General features: G+C 54.7%; 10 protein-coding genes across 10 annotated transcripts; 5 read left to right on the top strand and 5 right to left on the bottom strand.

Moving 5' to 3' along the window:
- Nucleotides 1-904: 904 nt before the first annotated feature.
- GGS23DRAFT_605662 (uncharacterized protein) lies at nt 905-1,795 on the bottom strand (the record flags this gene model as incomplete). Its single annotated transcript, XM_051519795.1, has 2 exons — nt 905-933; nt 1,003-1,795. The coding sequence occupies 2 exons, from the start codon at nt 1,793-1,795 to the stop codon at nt 905-907; spliced, it is 822 nt and encodes a 273-aa protein (XP_051371063.1).
- Nucleotides 1,796-3,854: 2,059 nt separating this feature from the next.
- GGS23DRAFT_572001 (putative serf family protein) lies at nt 3,855-5,272 on the top strand. The gene is made up of 3 exons (XM_051516600.1): nt 3,855-4,297; nt 4,615-4,699; nt 4,835-5,272. The coding sequence occupies exons 1-3, from the start codon at nt 4,235-4,237 to the stop codon at nt 4,867-4,869; spliced, it is 183 nt and encodes a 60-aa protein (XP_051371064.1). The 5' UTR covers nt 3,855-4,234; the 3' UTR covers nt 4,870-5,272.
- A 490-nt stretch (nt 5,273-5,762) lies between these two features.
- Nucleotides 5,763-6,848, bottom strand: GGS23DRAFT_597577 (Cupredoxin; the record flags this gene model as incomplete). The annotated part of the gene is made up of 3 exons (XM_051518641.1): nt 5,763-5,797; nt 5,869-6,195; nt 6,260-6,848. 3 exons carry the CDS (start codon nt 6,846-6,848, stop codon nt 5,763-5,765), a joined length of 951 nt encoding a protein of 316 aa, XP_051371065.1.
- A 2,891-nt stretch (nt 6,849-9,739) lies between these two features.
- On the bottom strand, nt 9,740-10,578 carry GGS23DRAFT_597578 (uncharacterized protein; the record flags this gene model as incomplete). Its single annotated transcript, XM_051518642.1, has 4 exons — nt 9,740-9,837; nt 9,972-10,059; nt 10,174-10,279; nt 10,367-10,578. 4 exons carry the CDS (start codon nt 10,576-10,578, stop codon nt 9,740-9,742), a joined length of 504 nt encoding a protein of 167 aa, XP_051371066.1.
- A 476-nt stretch (nt 10,579-11,054) lies between these two features.
- Nucleotides 11,055-13,243, top strand: GGS23DRAFT_572022 (uncharacterized protein). The gene is made up of 4 exons (XM_051516601.1): nt 11,055-11,337; nt 11,392-11,460; nt 11,526-11,921; nt 11,991-13,243. The coding sequence occupies exons 1-4, from the start codon at nt 11,304-11,306 to the stop codon at nt 12,653-12,655; spliced, it is 1,164 nt and encodes a 387-aa protein (XP_051371067.1). The 5' UTR covers nt 11,055-11,303; the 3' UTR covers nt 12,656-13,243.
- A 1,694-nt stretch (nt 13,244-14,937) lies between these two features.
- GGS23DRAFT_597580 (uncharacterized protein) lies at nt 14,938-16,767 on the top strand (the record flags this gene model as incomplete). Its single annotated transcript, XM_051518643.1, has 4 exons — nt 14,938-14,974; nt 15,052-15,188; nt 15,266-16,323; nt 16,386-16,767. 4 exons carry the CDS (start codon nt 14,938-14,940, stop codon nt 16,765-16,767), a joined length of 1,614 nt encoding a protein of 537 aa, XP_051371068.1.
- Nucleotides 16,768-16,994: 227 nt separating this feature from the next.
- Nucleotides 16,995-19,217, bottom strand: GGS23DRAFT_610538 (uncharacterized protein). The gene is made up of 2 exons (XM_051520332.1): nt 18,835-19,217; nt 16,995-18,761 (listed from the first exon to the last, which is right to left on the bottom strand). Exons 1-2 carry the CDS (start codon nt 18,852-18,854, stop codon nt 17,489-17,491), a joined length of 1,293 nt encoding a protein of 430 aa, XP_051371069.1. The 5' UTR covers nt 18,855-19,217; the 3' UTR covers nt 16,995-17,488.
- A 165-nt stretch (nt 19,218-19,382) lies between these two features.
- Nucleotides 19,383-20,911, bottom strand: GGS23DRAFT_572025 (CHD5-like protein-domain-containing protein). The gene is made up of 3 exons (XM_051516602.1): nt 20,668-20,911; nt 20,387-20,573; nt 19,383-20,280 (listed from the first exon to the last, which is right to left on the bottom strand). The coding sequence occupies exons 1-3, from the start codon at nt 20,752-20,754 to the stop codon at nt 19,913-19,915; spliced, it is 642 nt and encodes a 213-aa protein (XP_051371070.1). The 5' UTR covers nt 20,755-20,911; the 3' UTR covers nt 19,383-19,912.
- A 7-nt stretch (nt 20,912-20,918) lies between these two features.
- On the top strand, nt 20,919-22,529 carry GGS23DRAFT_95625 (protein prenylyltransferase). Its single transcript, XM_051521424.1, has one exon. It carries the CDS (start codon nt 21,253-21,255, stop codon nt 22,270-22,272), a length of 1,020 nt encoding a protein of 339 aa, XP_051371071.1. The 5' UTR covers nt 20,919-21,252; the 3' UTR covers nt 22,273-22,529.
- A 2,437-nt stretch (nt 22,530-24,966) lies between these two features.
- Nucleotides 24,967-27,069, top strand: GGS23DRAFT_95629 (acid protease). The gene is made up of 3 exons (XM_051521425.1): nt 24,967-25,440; nt 25,497-26,589; nt 26,660-27,069. The coding sequence occupies exons 1-3, from the start codon at nt 25,240-25,242 to the stop codon at nt 26,956-26,958; spliced, it is 1,593 nt and encodes a 530-aa protein (XP_051371072.1). The 5' UTR covers nt 24,967-25,239; the 3' UTR covers nt 26,959-27,069.
- The last annotated feature ends 75 nt before the right edge of the window (nt 27,070-27,144 follow it).

Here is a 27,144-nt window from a genome sequence, read left to right on the forward strand (position 1 = left end):
ACATAGGTATATAGGCAGGTACGTATGGTACCTAGGGGGGAGGAAGTACCTCTTGCTTAAACATTTTCTGTAACTACGACCGAGGATATAGCGTCACGTGCATATGAGGACATCAAGCTAAGCTCTCGAGTTACCTGTATTTCTACTAGGAGTACCTGATGTGCATGTACGTACACCTGCTTCACTAGTACCAAGTGTGACCCGATGCAGCTGGGTATATCTAGGTACATTTCGCGGCCCTCCCTGTACTTAAATTTCTTATGTAATCTCATTTCAACACGCGGCCTTATGTAATCCTCCTTATCAAACCACAAGACGTCAAGGGACGAAATCCGATAGGTACCTACCTATCTGCCACCACTCCAAATCACGGGCCTGCTTTCTACTATTGGAAAGTGTAGATATGTAGACATTTCGGCTCGAGTCACAGCTTGAGCAAGACGCTCCTTTCCCCTTTCGGCATGACCCGCGTCCGAGACACAAAGACACGCTTGGGCAGAGGATATCTAGAGGCCGACAAAGGACACCGCGAATAGCCCGGTTCACTGGCCCGATAACACACGGAGCACTTCTTTCTCTTCTCCATACGCCCTCAGCCTTGGGGGGGAGAAGCATAGAATAGAAATCTGATACCTATCATTCATTAGAATACCTAACCCCTGATTATTTTCACCGACGTCAGTATAGGACATCTTCCCGTGAAATGAACGCTAGTAGTTTGCAATCCCAATAAAGCAAATAATCATCCGCTGACCAGAGGGTATATCCGAAACTCCGTCCTGAACGCCTCCTCTTACTGTACACTATCCCTCTTCATGAATATGATGCTGCGTCAGGGGCTACTGTACGTACGCACGGAAGCGTGTGTGTAATCAGTGAACCGCCACCTTATGCTAACGATGCTTTATATCATCTCCCCCCAGCGCTTCAAGTCTTAACATGCGCGCCAGTTAGCGGCTGCTACCTATGCCTGGACGCTCGGGGAGTGAAGGCTATACTCACGGCTTGCTTCGCTGTATCGGCTCGATCGCGACTCGCGGTTGTAGGCTGGGTGCATCGCAGTCGGAGGGCGCTGGATGCCGGGGACGATCGGGCTCCCCCGATCCTCGGCGGCCGTGTGCTCGTCGCCGACAGCACCAGACTCGACGTCTTGGGGGATCGGGTGGCTAATCTTAGGCTTGGAGCCCAGCCCCGCCATGGTTGATATTCGTTTGATCATAGACGGCTTCTCCTTGTGAATTGAGTTGCTGCGGTAGCTATCATACTCATTGGCGTAATAGGCGTTCTCGTTGGTTGCGCCGCGGTCGCGGACCTCGCGAGCGCTGTAGTTATTCTTTCTGTTCCTGAAGATGATGGAGGCGACGACGTTCGTAACGCCGAAGGCGATAGCGATGATGCCAGAGCCCATGATCACCTGCCAGATCTGGAATGGAACGTGTTCGTTGGTGTAAGTGTCGTCGCTGAGTGCTCCGAGAAGGTGGCTTCCCATGAGGATCATGGATACTCCGAGCCAGGTGAAGCCGTGATTTGGGCCGAGGACCGGCCAAAATCCTCTAATCAGTGCCTGGCCTTTCTCGATCGGAAGCTCCGACCAGATCAGGAGACCGGCGACGGCCACGACGAAGGCGTGGGAGACGTCATCGAAGAACTGGAAGCCGTTGGGCATCTTGGCAAATGCCATCATGAGCCCCGATGTGAATATGACGGCGAAGAGCACCGCAATGTTGCAGGCGCGGATGACCTGTAGGATGATATAAGCGTGCCCTTGGAAGCCGGGTCCAGATTTGAAAGCCATGTTGCCAGTCTTGCCGTGTGTTGATTTCTTGACGGCGGGGCTGGCGGCGTTAGTATCTGAGAGAGACGACATGGCAGGAGTTTTGGCGGGAAACAAACTGTCGAAACTGCCAGCAGTTGGGTTGCTAAGTATATGCTCTTTTTGTGCCCAGGGTTTTCCGTGGTATGTACGGGGGGACCTGGCTAGCAGATCTATAGAATTCAGGCGAACAATAGAAAGAAAGAGAAGTAGAAGGATATTTACGAGAAGGGAAGGAAAGGAGACGAGATGCCGACTGGCTGTGATGAGTCTTATACAGATGGTGTGACAATGAATTAGAACGGGAACGTTGTCATTGTATCCGTCCCTCAGGGACAATAAAATCCTGGTGCGAAAAGGCCGGTGAACAAGGAGGTGATTCACAAAACAGCAGCTTGGTGTCTTTTTAATAAGTGGTGAAAAAGAGGTATCTTTTCCTCACAAGGGGTTGTCCTGCTGCATACCATAACGGGACAATGGCTCTACGGACAATAGCAAACAAGGCCTGATCCAAGATGTTGGGGCGCTCCCGATGTTTCGCATCGAGTTGGCCCTTTCGACCAATAGATTTCGACGGTCACGGCCATTTCAACCTCACCTAACGCCTGACGGGTCCTGTCGAAGGAGCAAGACATCGTCAAGACCACAGGCCAGCGGGTGCGCGTCAGTCACGCATATGAGCCGGCTAAATTTCGATCCCCTCGCATCTCACCAGGGTTCACCAACATACACGCAGAGCACGACAAGGATCGATCTAGCACTGCGGCACCTACTGTGTGCGCTTCTGGCCACGGAGGCGTCGGGGGAGGGACGGGAAACCCCCTATGTCCCCTGCCTACTGCGGCTGCTAAAGCCTGCACGTCGTGGGTTGTAAGTCGACGCGAATGGCGGCTCTCCAAGATTCACGCACCCTGACGGCAAGAAACCGAGAGACTGTCCAGGCACCACGGCGGGACATCATCTCGTCCAATGGTTGCGGAGGGTAGCATCATGCTAGGTTAAGGTATCGCGAGAATTGGGCTTCGGCCGAGGTTCCATTGGCTAACAATCAACTGGCTGCGTTTCAAGTCGCCGTCAGGACTTTGGCCGCGGCCCTGCCCACCACCTTGTGGCTGTCGATTCCTATTAGTCGATGATCGTTTTCTATCAAGAAGAGGGAACAATAATACAATCCCAGGAAGAGAAGGCCCCAAAAAGCTCTTCTCGATAGGCTGCCCGTCATCAAACCCTTGAATAGCATTATTCGCTTATACTTCTTTGTACCTAGCTTTCGTGGTGGGGTTCCCCGCTGCCCTTTCTCCAGGACCAAGTGAGTGTTATCTAGGAACACCAGGGGCCTAAGATAGGTACCTATGTATTTATGAGTAGGCACCCGTATTGCTTCCCGTCGCTGGGCCAAGTGTCATGATGAGAAATACCTACCTAGGTACCTACAGAACCTTTGATTTTTATTCATCAGGTATATGACTATGCTTCCTTTTTACCCGTACCTGCTATCCTCCAGTGCGAGAATATTGACAGCACCGTATGTACGTATCTCGCAAATAAGGCTTAGCGTCTGGAGAATGATCTGGAAGACGGTTTCGATAGGCGCCCAACTGAGGAATATGATTGGCCCTTGTTGCACCCTGCCAGAAAACTTAGCGCGCCGGACGCACTAAACCCACGGCCGAAGCGAAAGGAACGCGTGCGGAACCACCTGGGGTACTGTGTAGACAGCTGGCATAATAGGTGACACTTGCGAGTTGCTTGTACGTCGGAGCGGCTGCCAGGTGTCTAAGCTAGGCGGGGTACCTCTAACACTCCATCGATACGCCCGGTACTTTAGGTTAGGGGGCGGGTTAGGTACCCTAAGGCCCCTAAGATAGGTATAGTGATACAGTAAGAAAGCGTGAGCCTCCCTCCTCAAACCCCGATGATACGGTGAGTAGGTACCTAAGTATGCGCCCGACAGATTCCGAAAAACCACCCTCTCCATGCTTAAAAATACGTCTTTGTACCCTGCGCTGCCTTACAGCGAGAGTGATGCCGCACCCAGCTCATATCATGTACCGTATATTATGTACCTACCACGGCCCAACTAATATTGTAAGCGCACACATTTCACCCACTGGGAACAGTATCTATTAATAAACCCGTCTACGTTTTAAGAATATCACACCGTTATTCTAAGCAGCAATCAGACCTGCATCTCTGTATCGGTTTGCCGCCTATTTTAAGCAACTGGCGGCTAGCTACATAAACCACCGACTTACCCTTCTATCCCATCTTCCTGGCCCATCGTCATCCGCCTCGACCTCATCTTCGAGTTTTGGTAGCCGCCGGTCCTAGTCGATCGCTCGCTCGCCTACTCTATCTATATCTCGCTTTTTTTTTATATATAATTCTCGGCTATACCACTTCTGGTTCTACGCGCTAGCCATGGCCCGCGGCAACCAGCGTGACAAGGCGCGTGAGAAGAATCTCAAGGCCCAGGCTTCTCAGGTGAGCCTCTCTCCCCTCCCCGGCCGGCTTGCGCCTACCCTTGCCTCGTCTCCCTCGGAATCGCATGATATTTAGCTACCCTTCGGTCGGTCGACGGATGGACGTCCCTAGCTGGTCCTGTCCTATGCGCCCAAAGTCGCGGTGGATATCCTTCTTGAGCGTAGGTAATATCGCCGTATAAGCTGACCGACCGATCTCGTGGTGGCTTATACCGCGGCCGAGGGGGTCGTAGGCGTCGAGGGCATTCCACACCGATTAGGGAGACCTACCTCATCATCGTAGGACGCAACTAACTGACGCGCTCTCCGCGCTCACAGAAGCACAAGAACACCAAGACCGGCGCGGAGATGCAGCGCGACAAGGAGGCCGCCGCCGAGATGATGCGCAAGAAGCAGGCTGCTGGTAGGAGACACCCCTCCCTTCTTCTTCCCTTCCCACCCCCCGCCCCCCCCCAATAAATAGCACAACCAATCCACCGTGCGTTCTGTGCGTACCTTTGGATATGGCAGGTAGCTGACTGGCATCTTATCGTGCTAGCCGACGCGAAGAAGGCCGCCGAAGCGAAGAATTAGGCATCGTGCTCGATCTGGTGGCACATAGATGGGGGGTCGGGCCGGTATGCCTTTGTTTAGACGGTGGGAGGGAGGTTATTAGAGTGATATCATGGTGTGGGAAGAGGCGTAGAGACGTATTTTCCTTGAGGCGGGACGGGTTCCTCTAGGCGCTCGACGGCGTCTGGGCTTTTTTTACTTTGAATTTCGCCCCTCGACGAATAATACAAATATAGCATAACCCATAATCCGCGATCATCCGTATAATTACTACGGCTTCCCTATTTGTGGCCATAGACCCGCGACAACCCTCCCTCCAACTATACTTCTCGACGAGGGAAAAGGCGCAGGTATAACCAGCCTGTATAACGTTGATAACTCGAAATGCTGCAGAGCACAAAGACAAGTCGCTAAGAAAACCAGTCAAGGTGAATAGTGTCAGGAACACGATAGGGTATTTCTCATTAGTGAAAATGTAATATTTACTTCATCCAATGACCTATTAAGTGCACCTACAGTAATACGATCCAGTCATATGTTTATACTTTATAAAAAAAAACAAGAATAAGCCTCCCGAATGCCAGGCTATCAACAAACCCGAGCAGGAAAAAAGCACCTGCTTCGGGTGTAAAAGTCAAGTCATTCAGGTCTTTTGTACCTCTCCAGGGGGTGGGAAGAGAGGGGGGGCCGCGTGGAAACGAGACGAGATATCCTCCAAGGACGGAGATAGATATCTTCGGATCCCGCTCGCGCACGCGCACGCCTCTTTCCTGGGTATCACACAGTCATGATCCCTTAAAAACCGGACGCCGCTTTCCCGCCAACCCTGTCTTTCGTTCGTCCCTTTAATGCCTCTCTTTTTCGTGTGGTAATACAGCCGCTCCCAGTCCGCCTATGCGATCTCTTCTCTCGCTCTAGACGGTTTCCATCATGTTGGCAGGCAGGGCACCTGTGAGGGGGAAGGATCAGCACGTCTCGGTCTCGTCGTATGTGTGTGTATAGAAAGAGGCAAAAACTAACCGGCCATGCCACCGAAGGAGCCGACGCCCTGAGCGGCGACGGGGAAGCTGCCGGGGCTGCAGGAGACGGCACACACGCACGCGCCGTTCTCGATCACGCCTTGGCCCACGTTGATGCCGTCGGGCAGAGTCACAGCGCCGGTGGCAGTCGCCGCGGGAGCAGCCGTCACCGCCGACGAGGTCGCGTTGCCCGTGATCGCGCTGCCGTCGCCGTTGCCATTCTGCTGGATCGCCTTAGCCTGGAACAGGGCTTGCGACTTCTCCGCCGTCGGGTTGATCGAGAAGGTCATGCCGCGGCCGCAGTGGGGGCCCTGCTTGCAGAAGAACCCTGCGGTGCCCGGTTAGCTACAGAAGATCGCGGATGATTTCTCTCTCTGCGACGAGGTACTTACATAGGGGCTCGGTTGTCATGACTTGCATAGCAACCTGGGGCGCGGGGACGATGGTGTTGTTGACATTGGGCTGGAAGCCGGAGTCCATACCACCCTCCATGGGCGTGCAGGGCTCGGCGAAGGTGGACTGGGTTGCGGTGTGGTTCTGGCTCAGGAACTCGAAGACGACCATGTCGCCAACGTTCGCCTTGACCTGATCGGGCACGAAGATGAGGCCGCCGGGGCCGCCGACCTGCACCTTGTGGGTGGCGATAGCGCCGGTGGCGACGGTCGTCGTCGCGCCGCCAACTAGCGTATGGGTGCCGATCGTGGTCGCCTCGGCGCCCGCGGTGACGGTCTGCGTCACGGTAACCTGCTTGTGCAGCGTTGTCGTCTCCGCGTTCGCACCCGGGTTCGCCCAGATTACGATCACCTGGGTGGTGCCGCCGAGCGAGATGCCATTCGCCAGGTTGAGGGTGCCGCCGATGTGGACTGAGCTCTCGGCCAGCTCCTTGTGGCTCGTCCGCTTCTCTTGCGGGTACACGTTTTGCGCGGCCTTTGCGATCGCCAGAGGCGCGACGGCGAGGGATAGAACTGCTGAGTACTTCATGGTGACGATCTTGTGTCTTTCTTTCGTATACCAGGGATTACTGCTTGACGGAATTCCTTTCCTTTCTTCGAGGGCGCGAATATGGGGGAGAGTCGTATATATAGAGAGAACCCGGATTCCTGAATGACCCTGGTGAAAAACCGTGGCAATGGGAAAAGGCTTGGAAAGGCGAGGGCCTGCTCGTGGTTGATTAAGTGAATGGACAAGTCGAAGCACCGAGATTGAGAAGAAAGGGAAAAGAACGTATTGCACACACAAGGCGAAGTCGTCTGAAGAAGTGAGTGAGAAGGAAACAGCCCACTTCCCAGCCTGAAAGGGGGGAAACCTCGTCGCTTAAATCAAGCATAAGGATCTATTGCGAAGTCGGGTGTCGGCCCCAACGAACCCTGAAGAGTTTTTTTTCCTTCCCTATTCTCTTCCTCCCTGACTAGGAGTCATTCTCGAAACAGGACTAGGCGAGCTTCCGTGCTGGGCGCGGCTAGGGATGGGGGGATGCCTGCTGCAGCCCAGGGTGTCCGATGATGGCTGGGGCCGGAAGGATGGTACTGAATTGCGATTCTTGATAGTGCCGGGTGCTCCTCCCTATGGACATTGCGCCGGCGCGTGGGTAGGACGGCTTGGGCGGTTCCAAGATTGGGACGGGCTTGGGGTAGGAGGCAAGATGTGACAGAACTGTCTCGGATGGTGTTTTGGCCCTCTGCTTAAACAGCTATAAGACAAGGGTCCTCGACAGGGGGGCGATTGGGGTCATAGCTCAAAACCCCTACCCAGGACACCAGCTCCCCTTACTGTATTGTACCTGCGTATGTATGGATGTACGGCTGAGTGTGGTTGTCGTCGTGGTAGGCATCAAGGCGCGCACCGGATTACTATTGCCGTGGGATCTCGAAGAGCACACCGACTTGCTGTTGCGGCGCATGCTAATCCCATACCTGCCTCCACAGGCATACGTGCCCAGACATGTGTGCTTACATAGGTAGACATGTGCGTACCTGCATGGGGATGTGGCTTGTGAGAATAGCTTCCTGTGGGATATAATTAGTCGTCATAGGATTTATGGCTGGAGTACACAGCTCTGGGCGAGCCAACAATACATACATAGATAGCTAGGTACCTAAGCGAATAGGTCAGCGCACAACATGGCGTATGAGGGTAGCAACCGATGGAGCCTCTCATCTGAATTTAGCTAGGGCTCATCCGTTCTCCATGTGTTCGCACATCTTGTATATACGTAGGTAGGGTATTCAACCCCCCGTCCCATGGAGACCAGGGGAATAACTATAAGTCTAAGCTTAAGATGTAAGGTTCTCTCTGGCCTTCACGTTACCACGGTCCCGGTGCTTGCATAATTAATATATCTATATGCATACCTATGAGTAGTATCTGCGTATATATGCCTACGTCTATATAACCTTCCCATGAGAGTGCACATACATTAGGTATACCATTCTTTTAGTACCTAGATGCAATGGATGAAGTATGCATACACATGCCAAAGGCAGATACGTTGATCTGTTGCTTGATACTTGTTGGGGGCCACCCCAAGGGGACCACGTTTTATTAACATTATGCCGGTTCCGGGACCGCCCTCTTCTCCCCTCCTTTTAATATCTGAGGATTGAGCTCGCTCCCTCTGCTCCGGATGCCTGTCGCTTGGCAGGAAACATGCATATCTGCGAGGATAACCTTATACCGTTGCGAATGTCCTATCCTTGCAAATCCTGGCTCTGGGAAGATAGGAAGCGCTGTCATCTACGCGCGCCTTGATCAGCCCGTCCTCCCGGCTGCGTGGAGTTTCTAAGCTAAACAGCATGCTTGACACATTCGGTAGGGAACGGTCGGTCTTATCTCCTCTGTCCACCCATCCATCCATCCATCCCATACATACACATACTGTAGAGTACGCTTGCCCCGAGTCTCACCTGGGAAAGGGGAGAGACCCTGCTCCAGGAAGCAACCAGTAGGTCTAGATGCGCATAGGTACATGGCGCAGACCCTTGCTCTTGACAGGCTAGCAGGTAGGCTGGCAAATGACAATCCCTAGGTTCTTGGGTTGCAAAGGGTCCCCTGCTACGCCCATCTCACTAACACCCCTCCACACCATGTGCTACTTCTCGACCGGTCTCATCATCCCTAGGTTCTCAGTTCATTTCCGCTCCCTCTAGCTCTTGTCTTGTCACCGTTTCTAGTTACCACTGCGAAGCCGGGCGGCCTCTTAGCGTAAGAGTACCACACTGGCCGCGATTTCTTCATGGCACCGGGTAAACTGCCTGATAGGTCGCTAGAAAATCTCATACAATGGCCTGGTGCTCTGTTGGGGGGGTTCTTCTTCGGGTGTGTATTCGCCTGGTAATCCTTCAAACGGATCCATTACATGCAGAGTCAATGCCGACTCGAGCCCAACCTTTGAAAAGGCATCGGAGATATTGATAGGAATGCCGCGTCGTGATTTGTCAACTATCGTCCTTCCTTCTGAGAGGATAGAAATAGGTTTCCTATGGCTGTGCCGCTGCGTATGTAGGAGTGATCCTCGATGGATCCGTGGAGGAATTAGACGGCGACTATGGGAATGTGCTAGTGGTCTTCTTGACTTGTTTCCTTAGTTTGTTTCTTCGCCTTACCCCTCCCCCCACCCGATACCGATTTTCGCGATTTGTCGTATTCCGCTGACGTTCTTCACCTCTCGAAGCCGATGATGCTCAGCGCATACGCGGGAGAAAGGAGAGAGCGGAGGTGATGTTGTCATGAGCATAGGGGCTTGTAACGCTACGGGTTACAGATCCCTGTTTTACAGGCCGATCACATTTGAGATTCCGCAGTGGTTCCTGCCAGATTAGAGATGCGCTTGCGAGATCTTTAGTGTGCCGCTATCTATAATCCTGTCCAGATTCTCACTGCTCGCTAGAGACCCGCTGTCCTTCGTAGAGGCCGGTGTAGTAGCCGGCGTAGTACCAAGACATCAGGAGTCTCTTGAGATTCTCGTCGCGCACTATAATTTGGGTCACAGGTTAGAAAACTTAGAAGCTTCTCTTTCCATTACCCGTGCCTCGGGGCATTTCGTTCCCCCCCTTCCCCCCCTCCCTCGCTATACCCCGGGAGTCCGGGGGTCGGTTTGAAGCTTACCTGAACCGAGTAGGCCTTCGGGCCCGGGACCTCCACCAGGCGGATGGCTGTGCTGGGAAGTTGACGTTCCGTCCTCTTGTCTGCCATTCTGCGTTTCATTAGAATCTTGGGAGATCTGTGCCAAGCTTTCTGATCAACCGGGATCGCCCTCCAGGCTCCTCTAGGGTCGATTTTCGACGGAGAATTCATGTTCATGACTTACATCGACTTCCTCTTTCATCTCGGGATCTGGGTTGGGGGCACGATTGCTCGAGGGCTCGTCGGCCTCTTCGGTCGAGTTCTTGGCGTCCGAAGCCGTTCTTGATGATCTTCGCGCGAGTTCATCAGACATACGCACATGCAGACACCACGTCGTCGATCAGGGAGGTGGGACTGTGGAAGCATGGCCGACTTACTGGTTCAGCAATTCCTCGACGTTTCCCCCCTTCCTGTGGATAGAATGGTATTTCTGGGAAACAATTAGCAAGCGTTGATTGATTAGGTTATTCCGGATCGGATGAAGTTTGAGCCAGACCCTGTATTCTTCCAGCGCGTCATTCCACGAGTTGATGAGGGTTGAATCGTCCCAAATCTCACTGTGAGACAACTTTTCCGGGACGGAATTCATCCTGTCAACCGGGAATCGGAAGTAAAGCAGCCTTGTGTCCCGTGAAGCCGGTAGTGGCGGAGGGAGCCGGGCAAGTAGAAAAATTCACAAGTGGGCGTGATCAATTTGCCGTGGAGCTGGCTGATTCCTCTGAAGATTTCGTGCCTGACGAGAACCTCAACAGGTGCTGTAGCCTGATGTACGACAGTACGTCACATACGACTGAGGGTACCTACCTGTGCTTAATCTGTGTGCGTTCTGGGTAGGTATTTCCGCAAAATACCTAGGTACCTGCCTCTCAAAATACGTTGCCCATTGGGGACGTTCCTGGGGCGCTGGTGGGATAGAAACCGGCTTTTGGCGCGATAGAATTTATGTCCTCGCGAAGAGTGGAATGGATAGGTGTGTTGAGGCTTCGTATGACAGATACCAGATACCCGTATTGGGTGAATATCAATAAACATTAGGTATTTTGGAGGTTGGACCTGGCTGTAGGTACAACCGGTGTCCGCATGTACCCAAGGTTAGGGGCCGAAAGCGTCTTCAAGCGTGTGCGTTTAGTGGCTAGTCTCATATAGCAGGTGGGGGGTTTCCTCTTCACCGCCAACATTTTGACGGCAGAATTGCAGGTGCTTCCTGGAAGCTCGAAAACCCCGTGAAAAAATTCGCTGAGCTGTATCACCGTCCACCTTCATGCCACCAAATAACCAACAGCACATCTCCGAACCGGGCTTTTCTCTCCCAATATGCCGCCGGAGCTCAGGAAGCGAAAATCAAAGGGTACGCATATTTAGACCTATCCTCAATTCCCGCTGATCTGACAGAACATTTCAGAAGCCGTCATATCGGCTCCGAAGTCTGTGCCCAGAGTCAAGGCCGTGACTCCGGCTACTAAACGGAAAGGTCAGTGCAAAACACGATATGCGGTGGGGCTACCAAGCGCTCTCGGCTTACCAACACCCATTCAGCACTTGATGACGCGAGCCCAGTGCTGGCGAAGAAGCCGAAGCCAATAAAAGACGGTAGTCGGTCGCAGAAGGTCAAAATCTCAAAGGAACAACCCAAAGAGACGAAGCCCTCGAAGAAAGCACAGCGCGCAGAAGAAGAGGTTGAAGAGAAAGGGGGCGACGAACCCAATGGCGCAGACGACTCCGCTCCGCCCTCAGACGACGAGCAAGATAATGCCCGCGCTCTGGCGAAAGTAGTCGACAGCGACGGCGAAGAGGATGATATAGCCGATACCGAGATCGCATTTAAAAAGGGCCAGGACGTTGGTAAAATACCAGAAGTATCCGAGAAGCCTACAACGTCCGCCCAATCCCCTGATGGCGGAAGCGGAGTCGTGTATGTCGGCCACCTTCCGCGTAAGTTAGCCGGCTAAATAAGTCATGTCCCTATTTCGTAAACTTAGGCACTGACAAAAGAGGCTACAGATGGTTTCTACGAGCATGAAATGCGTTCCTATTTTTCTCAATTCGGCAAGGTAACGAGACTAAGGATGTCGAGGAACAAGAAGACGGGGGCGAGCAAGCATTTCGCGTTTATCAAGTTTGCCGAGGCACCAGTAGCGAAGGTCGTCGCCGACACGATGGATAACTATCTCTTATTCGGTCGAGTCCTCAAAGTCAAGGTCGTCCCCAAGTCCCAGATCCACGAGGACCTTTGGAAGGGCTCGAACAGACGCTTCAAGGCGGTGCCTTGGAACAAGATGGCCGGCAACCAGCTAAAGAAGCCGATATCAGAATCGGGGTGGGCGCAGAAGATTGCGAGGGAACAGAAGAAGCGTGACAAGAGAGCGAAGAAACTGTTGGAAATCGGCTACGAATTCGAAGGTCCCAATATCAAATCTATCGACGAGGTGGAACGGGATCCCGCAGTGCTCGAAGACGGAGATCGCGAGACGCCGAAAGCTATCGAGGCGGCACCCGAGATAGCGCCCGAGAAGGCTGAGGCTGATACGCAGCTGGCCGAGAAGGTAGCTCAAGATGACAACAGCACACTAGGCGGCGACTTGTCTGTTGAGAAGCCAGCCGAGAAAGGCACGGTGACGGCTAGCAGGAAGGCAAAAAAGTCTAAGACGAAGAAAACTAGGTCGTAATAGGTTCACCGAGGGTGTATATTCTTTGAGTAGTCGGTCGATAATTACTGCCCAGTATCTTCGCCTTCCATGTGAGGAGCTTACTAGTTACATATGCGCATCTTATATTGTCTCTCGAGACTTCGCGTTCTATATATTGGCGCGCAAGTCACGCGAACCTGTATCCTTACACGGAAATATGTAGACGTCTACACGTTCCCTACGATATTGATTTGTACGGCCTACGTACAGGAGAATGCGGCCGAGGTAAGAAGCTTTTGATTTATATCTGCACATAGCGAACCCGCCGCACCCACGGACCCGAAGGTCGGGCAAAGAGGCGGGATTATAAAGGGCAAGTGTTCGTTCTGCTTCGGCCAGGCGTATGGACCAGCCATGCCTTGACGGTAGTTGGGGCCAAGGGGGCGGCGGGTCCGATTTCCTAAGAATCCCGGCGAAGGCATGAGATATGTATGATGTGTATCAGGAGCAAGAAAGGAGAAGAGGCAGAAAATTTCAGCTTTGTACTAGCCATTTCCTCGGGTGCCAGATTAGCTAATCCCGTCCTACTGGCATAGCCGCTATCGATTGGCCAGCAAGATCTTGTAACTAAGGTGGACATCTCTACAATCTGGACTTTTCTCCACTGCGCAAGGCTTTCTTAGATGAGGTTAAGATAAATGTACCTAGCTAGCAAAACGCCGAACCTGCCTGGCTCCCCCCGTTTCAAATGAATATTCCATATCATTTGGAAATGTTGCATCTAGGTTCGCGGTTGTCTCTGTGTAGGTAGGTTAGGTACTCACTGCTCCAGCATTAGGTCACGGCCCACTCGTGTAGAACCAGAACGAGAAATACAATACCTAGGTAGGTATGTGGACTCGAGGTTCCTGTAACAGTAAGTAACCCGGGTACCTCGCGACTGATGCAGAATTTCCATTACCTACTAAATAGATGTGTCCACATGAGACTAATAGTACGGATATGGATAAGGCGTATGTAGGTATAGACTCGGCTAGGAGGTAGTTGGTGGTCGATATACCTGCGTGTAAGAGGTATGTATGTATGTATGCCGCACTTATAGCAGGTATACCAAGCGGACAGGCCAAACTTCGTATCGATTTAGCTGGGATGGATACGAGGACAGGCCAGCCGATTTCTATTGATCACACCGGCTTAGCGTTGCATGCCGAAGGTCTAGACTGGCTGGGAAGAGAGAGTCCGGGTTGTGTACCATGTAATCAAGTTTTGCATGTTTCGTTTCATGATCCGTGGTCCGGGGTTGATGGGATTTGTATGCGCTGCCGTTTCCGAACAAAACATCTACCTACACAGGTGTCTATGAGTTGGATGATGTTCGAGAGTGCGTGTCTTATGAGACTGTTGTTAAGGGTGTCTACGCCGGGATTCAGAGGGGCCAGCACAAGGTGTGTATAAGTACTCGCGCTCTTCTTGAGCCCCCTTTTCATATCAGGTACTTTTGATCTGCTGCGCGTACACGTGGGTAATAAGCTAGAGGCTGGTCGTATGTTACCTTGCCTGTTACTCGCCTTAGCGTGTGCTTCGGGTTGGAAAGGTAGCAGTAGCGCTGCCACCATCGGTTACCAATGGTGCAGTACTCATAGGTAGGTAGAGCACCTGGTAGGAGGGATGGGAAAGAATCGGCCGTACAGAATTACCTATGTATTTACACAAGGCACCTAGCCTAACCTGCTATATAATAGAGGGTTCGAGTACCTACAATATAATGATGCTACATAGGTACACATAGATAGGTACCTAGGTATCTCAGGAAGTAGAAGGTACCTAGGTATGTTATGACAGGCTTGATTAAGAGGTAGACCTGTTGTGTGCCCTATCACCCTGCGTTTTAATTCCCAATTGCCAGCGTTATAGGCGCCGCGTTGGGGGGTTTGGTGCCTCCCTACAGTGTGTGCAGGTACTTGCCGTGGGGGGGGAGGCACCTATCTTGTCGCCACACCTCGAATTAGCGGCCATCTGATTCGTTGTCGGGATACTTAAGTAGGTATCTAGGTACCTACCTACCTTCCTCCTCTTAGGCACCGAAGGCACTCAAAGTAATACAGCACAGGTACCGGGGTACAGCAGGTGCGGCGAGGGAGACAGAGCCTGGAAGGGCCCCAGTTGATAACGTGTGTACCTACCTACCTCTTGATAAATCGCAAAGCAGCTTACGTGTGGCTTTGGAGAGAACCAGCGCAGCATGTTCCAACCAGCCCTCGCCATCACCTGCGATCCCATGCCATTGAGCTAGACCGTGAAGCCATACGCATGACTGCACAATGACTCCCAGCGAGCCTTCTCAGCTGGCTACTCCAGGTTTGTTGCGAGCCTCTCCCGCCACCATCCATCCCCTCCACTGAATGCCGAGCCCGTGCCTAACCACTGATTCTCAGCTGCGAAGAAGAAGAACAACAGGAAGAAGAAGAGCAACGCAAAGACAAACCAGGCCCCAGACACGAATCAGAACCGTGGCCACCCTGCCGAAGACGACGGGGACGAGTCCGACGACCCAGATGCTGCGGTGACACAGGTAACCCGAACCCCCATCTTCAGGGCGAACTCGGCCGCCAAGTTTGCGACACGATTGGATGCTAATAGGTGGTGTAGGATCGGCAACCGGATTCTCCGAACGGCCATGCCGTATCGCCGAAGACCAACGGGCACCCTCCTCAAGAGCCGGATGCCGACCACGCGACCGACTCTACAGACGCGAGCGCCCGGCTAGAAGCCATATCCCAAGAGCGCGAGGCCTTGAGGGCCGAGGTCGGCCAGTTGCGGAAGCAACTCGAAAGCCTTCAGGAAGCCCACGCCAAGGAGACGACGCAGCTCAGATCCGACCTAGAGGAGACCGAGTCAGCCAAGGACCAAGTTGAGGAGCAGTACCAAAACCTGCTGGATAGGGTCGAAAAGATCAAGGAGAGCGTCAGTAACCGGTTGACGAGAGGCAAAGAAGAGCTAGAGGAAGCGAATCAGCGCATCGAAGAACTAGAGAACCAGAACGAGGAGCTTGAGAAAGGCGCACAAAGCCACCAAGATGAGATCGAGAAACTCAAGGCGGAGTTGCAGGACGCCACAAGGGAACTATCTAGTCTTCGAAGTCGGAATAACCTATCGCAGCACAATTCCCTGAAAGAAAAGGAGGATTTAACGCGCCAGATTCAGCAACTCAGAGATGAGGCAGAAGCTGCAAAAGACGACATGGGCCGCTGGGAGGTCTTGGCAAGGTACGAAAGATCGACCAGGGAGAGCCTGGCTGACAAGGCGACGGGGCTCGAGGAGCAACTCACGAGTCTAAGAGAGAGCTATGATCAAATTGCCGCCGAACGAGACAGCCAATCGCAAGCCATAGACAACCTCCAGAGGGCCCTCCAGGAGATCCAGGAGGCCCGTAAGAAGGAGTTGCGTGAGGTCGTAGAGACGTCCGAGAAACAACTCCAAGCACTAGAGGCCCGCGTTCAAGACGCCGACTCGAGGGCTACCGAAGCGGAAAAAGTCAAGCAATTGCTAGAGAAGGAGTTTGAACGGACAGCGCCTTTTGAGAAGGAGGTCAAGGAGAAGAACCTGCTCATCGGCAAGCTAAGGCACGAAGCTATAGTGCTCAACGACCATCTAACTAAAGCTCTCCGCTATCTCAAGAAGACTAAGCCCGAGGATAACATCGACAGGTATGTTGTACAGAATCTCTCTACCCTACTCTCACAAACCGTAACGACTAATTTTCCTGTAGGCAAATTGTCACTAATCACTTCCTCCAATTTCTCGCTCTGGACCGATCCGACCCCAAGAAGTTCCAGATACTCCAGATCATCGCCGGCCTCTTAAATTGGACGGACGAGCAAAGGGAGCAGGCCGGACTAGCCCGGCCGGGGACTTCAAACAATTCTCTCCGCCTGCCGAGTTCCCCGTTTCACAGGACGCCTAGTACGCCGTCCTTGGCCACCGAGTTCTTCACGGACCCCACCCCGACCTCATCCAACAAGGAGTCCCTCGCCGACCTATGGGCCGGCTTCCTGGAACGGAGCGTCGAGGAGGCGTCTCAGGCAGGATCAAGGAAAGGTAGCATGTCGAGCGCGCCCGGCGCCACGAGACCAGATACCCGAGGTATTTGAATCGACTAGGCGGCAAAAGTCCTCCCAGTCTTGCATGTCGACCGTGTCTCTGCACCTTGATGCACCTTATGTACGCACGGCTAGCCACGGCCATGAGAAAACATATAAAGCATTCATCATCATTTCATGGCGTTTTATCGGTTCACAGCGGGAATTTTCCAGGAGGGGATAGGGACAACACTGTAACTTAGGATGTGCGGCAACTACCAGACGGGAAGTCTCTACAAAATGAGGAGAGAGGAGACAGCAGTACCTCGACCTAGCTGTATTCCACGTGTAGTCCTCGTGTTTGAATCTCGTCGAGATCGGTTGCGTATCTTCATGTACTCTACCGCTTGCATCCCCTTCTCCCTTTCCTTCTCTCCCCCTCTACAAGACGACGTAGTAAGTAGTGTCTAGTTAGAGCAACAGTGCCCGTCTATCGGGCCCAGCCGGCAGCATCGTAGTCCCAGAAGAGACACGATCGCTACGACAGATTCGATCGACACCGAAATCATGGATCTTGTAACATTCACGCTTTCACTGCCGTGCTCCCCAGTTCCTCGGGCCAGCTCTTAAACCGCCCCGCATACATGCGTGTGCACGTAATCAGTTCCAAATAGTATAGTACCCCTTAAATTCATGTCCCCTTTCTACTACGGTGCCGTCATGGCCATTGTACAGGTATATATTACAGTAGGAACCCGGCCCTTCCATGCACGCACTTCCTCTCCCACCGCCATCAGCCAACCACCGTCTCCGGCACCGCCCCGGACTCTTCGGCCGTCGTGCTCGCGGCAGCAGCCGCGGCGACCTCGCTCTCGAGGCGCGGCAGGACGCCGGCGACGTAGGCGTCGGCGTCGCGGGTGACGCGCTGGATGTCGACGCGGTTGCGGAGCGCGTCGTTGACGCCCTCGACGACGTCGCGATCCTCCATGACCTCGCGCATGAGGCGGACCTCGTGGGCCCAGTAGGCGGCGGCGCGCTGGCGCAGGGCCTCGTCGCGGGCCGACGCGTTGCGCACGACGCCGACGGCAGCGAGCCGCCCGCGCGCCGCCTGCAGCCGCCGCGCCGCGCGGGCGGCCGCCTTCGCCGTCGCCACCGCCCCCGACCCCCGCGGCAGCAGCAGCGCCGCCGGGAGCCGCCGCGTGCCCGACAGCCAGACCAGCGCCGCCAGCGCCGCGTCGAACCCGGCCAGCGAGACCAGGCGCAGCGTCCGCTGCCGCCAGAAGAATGGCGCGAGGTCCGCGAGCCGCGTTGCCCGCGCGTTCGCCTGGTGGTTGTACGTCCCCGCGAGGTACAGGTCGAGGGCGGCGAGTAGGGCAGCTACGAGGGCGGCGCGGCCGCGCCAGACGGAGGCACCGCTCCCGTCATCATCGTCGTCGTCGTCGTCGTCAGTGTCACCCGCGGCCTTACCCTCTCCAGCGGTGGGTCCAGGGCCGCTGTCAACGGGTTTGAACGAGGGAGGGGAGGGGGAGGAGGAGGAGGAGGAGAAGAGAGAGAAGAAGGAGGCCGAGGTGGCGAGGGAGACGAGGACGAGGTTGACGAGGTGGGGGGCGAGCAGGGCGGGGACAGCGTAGTAGAAGTAGGCGCGGGGGTCGTCGGGGCCGCAGAAGGGGCAGCGGGCGAGGGCGTCGGGGCCGAAGCGGAGGTAGAGCAGGCGGGACTCAAGGCTGACGAAGCGGGCGCGCAGGGCCTCGTCGTCGGGGGCGAGGCCGGGGGCGCCGGCGTCGCGGCGCAGGGCCGCAAGCCGGTTGAAGAGCACGTCGGTCGGGATCTGCAGCCGCGACTGCGTGCGCGCGAACACGTTCTCCGGCGCCAGCGCCGGCACCAGCCCGAGCACCAGGAACACGCCCGCGGCGAGCGCGAGCAGCACGACGCCGCGCCGCGCCGCGGCCGGCAACGCCCGCGGCCGGGACCCGCGGGCCGAGGCCGAGGCCGCGCGCACCGCGCGGTAGTAGGACAGCGCTTTCGGCAGGAGGATCGGCGCGAAGAAGATCAGGAGGGACTTGATGCTGGGGTCGGATGCGTGTTAGCTTGCTACCGTAGGAGGTATCGGCGCGCGTGCGGTAGAGAGCAGCAACTCACGTCCCCCAGGAGATAGCCATCGCGTGTTGTGCCGACGGCGGAGCTCTGTCTTTGTCTGTCTGTCTGTCTCTGTCTACCTGGTTTCGGGCAAATAGGCGGGAGGCAGGTCGGGATCTGGCAGGCGGCGCAGAAGCATGCCGTCGTTGTCGTCGCAGTGCGTAACACTATTGGGTGCTGGCTATGGGGAGGCTGGCGGAGGAGGGCAGTGTGCTGAATTCATTTGGCGAGCATCGAGGGCCGATTTGGCCAGATCATACACAATGGAGCCGTTGATCATGTGTGTGTTGGCATGTCGTCAGCCGTCCCTGTTTGTCGGCCACCCCCTGGGCCTTGTCTCGTTCCAGGGGTCCAGACGTTCCCCTTCCCGTCACTATAATTGGAAGCGCAACGATAAGTGCCGTTGCTTATCTAATCCAGGTGGTTCCTGGGAGGTACTTGAGAACCCGGATACGAGCCGCAGCAAAGTTACCTTGAGGAATGTGGCTGGTGGTCAAGTGGCCAGCCTCTCCATTGTGGCACAGAGGAGAAAATAAAAATAAAAATATCTTATCAAGCTGGTGCTGGGTTGTTCTCCCAGACAAGTTTTCCCCCCCTACGCGACCAACGACGCTCACGCCCTCAAAATATGACAACCCGGACAGCTTCCTCGACCATACACACGTGCCAGGGGCTAGACTAGGAATCATTGTTCCAGATGATTTCAAAAATTCAAGTATTGCCGCCCCTCATCGCTTCACCCGAAGCCGAGGGCGGAGGCAAGTTGTAGCGCCTACCAGCAGGCTGTGAGGTAAGACATACGGACACGTCACGCGTGCTGGCACTTTCGAAGCTTTGGCGATCTCCCTCTCCCATGGTCGCTAGAGTCAATATGTTGCCTAGAGCGAGCCCAAGTACTCTGCCAAAGAGTCATCTCAATCGTGTTACAGAGTTAGCAGCTTTTCGCGATGAACTACTCTGCGTCAAATCAGATGAGAGACATGTCTTGTATATATACTCCGTGTCGCCTAGTAAAATCAATATGGACCTGGTCCTAGCCTCATCCTCTACGTATGCCTTCTACCTCTGTCTGGCTTCCTTCTCACGAAACCTTCTTGTTCCTTGCCTCCCGTCGGCCCTTCTCCTCGGCAGGATTCGCTGTCGTCTGCTGCTTCGGGGCTGCCTTCGTGCCTTGCGATTGTCTTATAGCCATCGTAACTATGTCCCCCACCAACATTACCACTGTGAGGCTGGCCACCTGCCACGATGAGGTGCTGACGCTGCCGATGGGCGCTCGGGGGAAGGAGAGGATCCACTCGGCATAGTAGGGAAACCAGCCCTGTGGGAGCCAGAACATGGGTTGTTTCGCATACCAGAGGGGGAAGATGATCTTGAGGACCGTCGTACCTGACCAGCGGATAATGTTGACAGACCTATCGAAGTTGGCTTTCGAGGCATCGTAGGAGGATTCTGTGACACGGGGTTTATTAGTCTTTTCTTCTCATGGCCCCGCACCGGGTACTGAGGTTCCGCAAAGGGGAGAGGGGGGGGAAGGGAAGGGATTGTATAAGCGTACTCATCTTCTCCAGCTCTTCCAAGAGCTTGTCATGCTGCCGCCTAAGCTTGGCCCATTTCGCGAACTGGTCCTGACTACTCGTGGCATTCAGATCGCGGCGGATGGTAAGGTATTCTTTCTGCGCCTTCTTTGTCTCGGCCGCTTGCCTCGACGCTTGCGATGGTAGGGCAAGATACAGATTCCACAGCTGTGCGATGGTCAGTTGTGGTAGTTTGGCGCGACAATCGCAATGCCCATCATGTTAGGCCTCGCGGGAACGACGGAGATGAGTATCTGCTTACTATGTTATTGATAGCCGACGGGCCCACGACATTCACCAGATAGCTACCCAGCTCGACGGCGAACACCAGGAGAAGCGGCGAGAGCATCTTGTCGGTGGTGTTGGCTTTCGCATTCGCACTATGCTAAGAGAGAGACGGGTGAGGAAATGCCGAGGGCTGTAGACTTGAGGGTAAAACTACCTACAACAGGTAGCATGGCCTCATACAACCTAGGTACGTACCTATCTAACCTCGTGGCCTCTCGCGCTGACATAAGCACCGTTAATTCCATACCTACCTGGAGTGAATATGCATCTACTCACCGTACCTTCCTGGCTCATTCTGACCAATGCCAGAATTACTCCACCGCCAACAAGTTGGAGACGGGCAACGACAGGTCGAGGACAATAACGTATGTTGAGGGGGAAGACACTTCGGCAAGGTGGGACCACGAAAAGTGAAGCTGTCCTTACCTGGTAGCCTGGTGACCTACCCTCCGCTCTATTCTACCTGCCCAACTTACGCGTATCCCTTGCCCAATGCCACCACGTACCATCTGACGGCCTACCTCTCGGCTTGGTCCAGCTCCCACATCCACCATCAGCCATGTCGCGTTCATTGGACAAGGGTATTCTAGCCAGTCTTGAAGCAGAAAATCCAAAGCCAGCATATAACGACATCTCGAGTCTTCTCACTGGCATGTCCGAGGGCGAGTTGTTGGAGATCGAATTGCTCGGGAAGAGTCATCCGCTGCAGCCAGGCATCAACTACCTCAGAGATGGTACAGCCGTAGCAATCCCCAAGCTGAGGCTATTCCAGGCGTTTTTTGTTGCCCGCCAGATGCTAGACGACTACCGGAATAAGGATAATCTCGTTGGTTCGTACGAAGCGCAGGCGGCGACAACCGTGGTGCTCCTTACGGATCCGGAGCACCTCACGGCTGCTAACACTCGGAAACGACTGCTCGCATCGTCGATTTTGGAAGCGGGCAGCCCGGATGTGGGGGCGCTGCTAAGGCGGGAGAAGCAGTTTGTCGACAGCCTGCTCACGTCGAGGCTCTATCGCCACGCCAAGTCCCCAACTCTATGGTCGCATCGCCGTTGGCTGCTTCGCCAATTTGCGGCCCACGGCGTAGTTGTAGATCCGCGGCACGATATCAAGAACATCATCATGGTTGCGGGGACACGGCATCCCCGGAACTATCCCGCCTGGCACCATGCCCGGTTCCTACTGGGTTGCCATCCTCAGTTTGCCGCGCCCGTTGCCACCGATGTGAAAGAGTTCTGTTTAAGAAACCACGCCGATATTTCCAGCTGGAGCTTTCTCGGCTCTGTTATAGGAGCTATCGGCAGCAGAGAAACCCGTTGCCAGATGGGCTCGTCTTTCCTTACCGAGATCCTTCAGATCACGGACTCATTGCGCTGGAAAAACGAATCAGTCTGGGTATTCCTGCGCAGCGTGGCAACAGCGGAATTTGTTAGCGAAGGACAGTTCGAGTCGATTCTGGCCGTCAACAAGAGGCTTGCTTCTGTAACACCGAAAGACGACGACCAGTGGAGAATTTTAGATAGTGCACGGCGGTGGTGTGATGCGAACCGCATTCTAGGCGAATCAACAGGCAGTTGACTCCGACTTGGCGAAGACGCAATTCGGACAAGCAAGGCCGCCAACCGGGTAAGAGGGCATAGCCATTGAACGTCGGCGGCGACGCTAGCATCGTAGCCCACTCGCCGATCGCCGGCCCGAGAAACGTGCTTCGCAGTAAGAGAACAATGAGTTCTCCGATTTCGCGCTCTTCCTCCTGTAAAAGGGGACTGGAATTGGGGCTTTGCCAGCAGCCAAACCGCCGGTGGCAGACGGGGTTGGAGCCGGCGCGTGTTCTAGCACAGCACCCTGCTACTAAAACACGATAAAACAGAGTCTTACGTGGCTGGCAAAAGGTGGCTCGTCTCCCGCGATGCTAATAGGCGGGAAGTTCGTGTTAGTGCTAATGCAGGGGCTCGGCTTTACTGTATGCTAACACACGCCCGTCGTCGACATCCGCTAGACGGATCCTACAAGCTCCCTCCCGCCTATTCTTATCTCTCAACCGCCCAGGTCGACGCGGCGCACCCCTCCCTATGTAGTCGGCAGTATACGGTGCCGGCATCGAAGCACGTACGGAGATCGGAGACATCTGCGTGTGCCTGTGCTCTCATAGCCTACTTCAAACACGAAGTCTACTTGGCAGCGATCTAAATCCTGCTCTAAATTCCGGCGAGGGATGGGAGAGCAGGACCGCGGTGCCACGGCGTATATGCTGCTTGGCATGCGCGTGTACTGTTGCGCAGCTCCCAGCGGGTTGCCAAGCTAACCGTCCCCGAGTCGGCTGGTGCCGTCGGGTACTGACTCGCTGAGCGCTGAGCGTCTGCGCAGGCAGCCAGCCGAACTCGATCATCTCGTGTCTCCTCGCCTCCCTATGCCGGGCTAGGGCTAGTCGCGCCTCGATGTTGAACGTCTTTCCGATCGAGTTTCTGCCGAGCGGGACACGCAATAATGACCTACGTTGCCTTTCCGAAGAATTCGTCCCTCTGGGCCCGGCCACAGCGAGGATATTGCTAACCGGATTACCCGCCCATCTATATGTATTGCGAGTGTATATATATATGTATGTGTATATATACATATCTAGGTAGGTATGTGGGGGAGATAGGCAGTTGGTCGTGTCGCTACCTACCACGTCTGCCTACTGTCTACTGCATACGGAGGTATACGTATGTATGTATGTATGGCATATACAGAGACACAGACTGCGTATCTACGTTCTACACTAACTACATGTAGCACGCACAAAAGATCCGCATTCCTAACGGTAGGGATCCCCAGAGCGTAGACTCTTGGCCGCCCATCCATTCCCCATCAGTTCGCGTGCCACCTAATCAGGGGCCAGTAAATGACCATGGGGCTGGAACCCTGTAGGCAATCTACCTACCCTTCCAGATTCCGTACGGAGAACAGATGGCTGCTGGTCTTATCAATAGTCGAAGCTCCGCTGCCCTTATTCACTCCCTACCTAGTACTACTCATACGCAGCACTTCTCACTAGGACCCGACGCGGTTCTGCCACCAATTAGGGCTGCTGGAGCCTCAAGAGTCCGGGTCCGCAAACACGCGGCCAACACAACGAGCGACGCTATTTTAAACCTCCGCGCATACACAGCAGTGGCTTTGAAGGCCCTACTAGGAAGCCGGCAACTGTGGCCTCCATGCGCGTGTGCCACAAATAAACAGGAGGATCCGAAGGCCGGCGAAGGCCAGCGGCCTTATCTGATAGGACACGGCCAATCTCTGGGGCGGATCATCATAATAAAGAGTACCTCTCGGGTACGGGGGGCGCGGCGGCATCCGAGATGGGGTTCCAAGTCACCGTGAAGTAGCCCCATAGCCGGGAGCCCACAAGCGGCGCCACCTCGTCCACGCCCCTGTCGGCTGGGATTACCCCTGGGCCCGTCCAAGCCCCAATACGATTCCCAATACGATCTGCTCTGGTACGTACATATGCAGATGGGCAATCGGATTCTGCGGAAAGCATGGAGCGAGAAAAGGGAGCCCGGGTTTCGTAGGCGGCGAAGCCTGGGGGAGAGGACATTGGGGGCCATCGGCCATCAGATGACCGGCAGCAACGTGCCCAAGACCGCCATGTAGATGCCATCCCGCACTATGCACCACCCTTATCTGGAAAGTCGACCAACAAGGGAGCGGAGGGACCAGAGAGAGAGGGACAAGAGGCTCGCTCGGCTCGGGTTGGTGGGCCTCGACAGCGCCCCAGGGGCTGAGGGGGGGTGGTCATCTTCAGTCGTCCACCTTTTTTTCTTACTTACTTCCTCTCCACACCGCAACGGCAACCCAACCACCACGGCGGGTTCTCACTTCTTTTTTCCTATTGTTGGCCTGTATATCGTTATATTTCTCCTGTGCCACATAGTTCCGCTTTTCTTTATTTCCTCCTCTCCTTGCCATTGGCGTGCTCGGGCGACCCGAATTAGCGGTTGTTTCTATCTGTCTTAACCCCCTACGGAGGCGTTGTTCTAGTTTCTCCTGACGGCTCAGCCAAGCAAGCCCGTCTTGGAATTCCCAGCCAACAACTCCGAGTACATACACAGCGAACGCGAGACTCTGCGTTCCTGGTATCTTGCTTGCCACCCGCTGCCTCTTTTTTTTTTCTTTTTTCTTTTTTGGCCCCTCTTTCATCCTTGGGCGAGGCGCCTTTTCCCGCCGGTTCTTCATTTTCTTGCCAATGACGGTTCCTAATCTCGAGTAATACTATAATATCCCTAGACCAGCGAGTCTGGTGCCCTCCGGCCGTTGTTCGCCCGGACCAACCCACCTCGCCCTGCTCCTAATCCTCCCAACATCATCTTGCGTCCCCGTCGGGCAAGCTGCCTCTCTCCAACCAACAGCGCAGTGCTTGCTCCAGATGCGTGCGTGAGCCTGGTTTGCTACCGTCCGGCTATATAGTAGCATCTGTCCCCGGACTACGAACCCAGGACGTCAGACATCGTTGTTAAGCTCAAGGACAAGGTTGTGTAAGACCTCGTTGCAATACTTGCCAGTATGCATTTGCATCAAGCTTCCGTCTCGCTCCCCTTGTTACTATGGGCTTCCGGAATCAGCGCCCTCTCTCCACATCCTCCCGGAAACCAGGCTTCAAGCGGCCATGCGGGTCTGGGGGAGCGAGACTCCACAAACGTGCCCGTTTATGAGACTCCGGATATCGGCTTCGTCACGTTCCCTCTGGTCCGGAAAGCTCAGAGTGTATGTCGTCCACCCGACAACCTGATACGGGGCCTGTACTAACACATGTATGTCAGTACAAGAAGAGTCTTGCGGACAGACTCCCGAGGGCTTTCGATAGTTTGAGTACGAAGTCTGGCCCTGGGGCCTCGATTCGGCCAGCGCCAGAGGATCTCAGTCTCCGAAACCGAGCCAACGAGTATAACGTGGTCCCCGCCAATAAGCCCACGGTGAGGAATGCGGTAGGAATCGACCAAGATGGAACGGACTTCTCGTACTTTCTGCAAGCTGGTTTCGGCTCCGACGACAAGCCAATGTACATGCTTGTCGACACGGGGGCCAGTACCACCTGGGTTATGGGTTCGGGCTGCACGTCGGATCCGTGTACTAGGCACAACACATTTGGACCGAACGACTCCAGGACGTACAGGGACACCGGAGAACCCTACAATGTCGAGTATGGGTCGGGGAAGGTTAGCGGACACGTCGTGATCGACAGCATATCCATCGCCGACCTGCAGGTGACCATGCCTTTCGGGGTTGCGAACATTACGTCCAACCAATTTTCCCAGTTTCCCTTTGAGGGAATCTTGGGGCTGTCGATGACCCAGGGAACATGGCTTACCCACGTCAAGGAGGCCCAGTTGATCAGCTCTAACGTGTTCGGGATTGCGCTATCTAGGAGCTCTGACGGAGCCAACGACGGAGAAATAGCTTTTGGCGCCCCAAACACAGCCAAGTACACGGGCGACATAACATACACGTCCTTGCGGTCCACCGACAGCTGGGCTATCCCGATGGACGATGTGCTGTACGGCGGCGAGCCGGCCGGGGTCAGGGGTCGAGTTGCTTTCATCGACACTGGCACGACATTTGTTTTCGGACCGCCGGCCGACGTCAGGGCATTATACAGCTTGATTCCCGGCTCCTCAACCACCGACAACGGCCAGACGTACACAGTCCCGTGCGATAGCAATGTCCCAGTCTCCTTCTCCTTCTCCGGCCAGAGATGGGATGCCTTGGCGAAGGACTTCACGACGAAGAAGAATGCAGATGGGATCTGCTTTGGTAACATTTACGGCTTGGAGTTCGTGCCTGGCGCGTGGCTGATTGGCGATATGTTCTTGAAAAATGTCTACAGCGTCTTCGATATGGACCAGAGACGAATTGGTCAGTTCCCCCACATACCCCCAGTGATCCGTCGCCTCGACATATCCTCGAAAGCTGACTAGGTATACAGGATTTGCCGCGAGGGCGACCTCATCAAGCAACAACAACGGATCGTCACAGGGGACACCGACGCCCTCCAATGGATCAAATGGGGGAGCATCGACAACAGTCGAGCTGACCAGCCCAACCGGCGGATCGGTTGGACTTGTTCCCCCGTCCGAGACGTCCACGCCAACGGATGCCGCAGGGAACAACGAATCCACCCCAGACCCAGTGGACTCTCCGGGCTCTGCAGGCGTGAGACTGGGGAGCGGCGTTTTATACGCCTCCTTGCTCTGCATCGTGTCAGCCATCACCATGATTTTGTGATAGATGCGTGCGGACTTTCTCTCTCTACCCGGGGTCCACGGTATAGAGTATATATACACAGATGTATTATTACATTATATACATATCCGAGGCGCAAGCTGCAGCGTCTCGCCAGACAAGCAATGTTACGTCGACGCAGTGCTACCCCTTTAGCGCTACGAAGAAGGATGTGGGGTCGCGTCTCGA

The sequence above is a fragment of the Durotheca rogersii genome (assembly GCF_024521655.1).
Source record: "Durotheca rogersii strain YMJ 92031201 chromosome Unknown GGS23scaffold_13, whole genome shotgun sequence".
Classification (NCBI taxonomy): domain Eukaryota; kingdom Fungi; phylum Ascomycota; class Sordariomycetes; order Xylariales; family Xylariaceae; genus Durotheca; species Durotheca rogersii.

Bases quoted from the DNA above. Each gene is read 5' to 3' on its own strand.
- GGS23DRAFT_572001 (XM_051516600.1), top strand. From the start codon at position 4,235: ATGGCCCGCGGCAACCAGCGTGACAAGGCGCGTGAGAAGAATCTCAAG. The intron at 4,298-4,614 runs GTGAGCCTCTCT...CCGCGCTCACAG, and splicing joins TCAAGGCCCAGGCTTCTCAG to AAGCACAAGAACACCAAGAC. The intron at 4,700-4,834 runs GTAGGAGACACC...TTATCGTGCTAG, and splicing joins GCGCAAGAAGCAGGCTGCTG to CCGACGCGAAGAAGGCCGCC.
- GGS23DRAFT_572022 (XM_051516601.1), top strand. From the start codon at position 11,304: ATGCCGCCGGAGCTCAGGAAGCGAAAATCAAAGG. The intron at 11,461-11,525 runs GTCAGTGCAAAA...ACACCCATTCAG, and splicing joins TCCGGCTACTAAACGGAAAG to CACTTGATGACGCGAGCCCA. The intron at 11,922-11,990 runs GTAAGTTAGCCG...AAGAGGCTACAG, and splicing joins GTATGTCGGCCACCTTCCGC to ATGGTTTCTACGAGCATGAA.
- GGS23DRAFT_610538 (XM_051520332.1), bottom strand. From the start codon at position 18,854: ATGGCTATCTCCTGGGGGAC. The intron at 18,762-18,834 runs GTGAGTTGCTGC...ATCCGACCCCAG, and splicing joins ATGGCTATCTCCTGGGGGAC to CATCAAGTCCCTCCTGATCT.
- GGS23DRAFT_572025 (XM_051516602.1), bottom strand. From the start codon at position 20,754: ATGCTCTCGCCGCTTCTCCTGGTGTTCGCCGTCGAGCTGGGTAGCTAT. The intron at 20,574-20,667 runs GTAAGCAGATAC...ACCATCGCACAG, and splicing joins CGTCGGCTATCAATAACATA to CTGTGGAATCTGTATCTTGC. The intron at 20,281-20,386 runs GTACGCTTATAC...CCCGTGTCACAG, and splicing joins GGAAGAGCTGGAGAAGATGA to AATCCTCCTACGATGCCTCG.
- GGS23DRAFT_95625 (XM_051521424.1), top strand. From the start codon at position 21,253: ATGTCGCGTTCATTGGACAAGGGTATTCTAGCCAGTCTTGAAGCAGAA.
- GGS23DRAFT_95629 (XM_051521425.1), top strand. From the start codon at position 25,240: ATGCATTTGCATCAAGCTTCCGTCTCGCTCCCCTTGTTACTATGGGCT. The intron at 25,441-25,496 runs GTATGTCGTCCA...CATGTATGTCAG, and splicing joins TGGTCCGGAAAGCTCAGAGT to TACAAGAAGAGTCTTGCGGA. The intron at 26,590-26,659 runs GTCAGTTCCCCC...CTAGGTATACAG, and splicing joins TATGGACCAGAGACGAATTG to GATTTGCCGCGAGGGCGACC.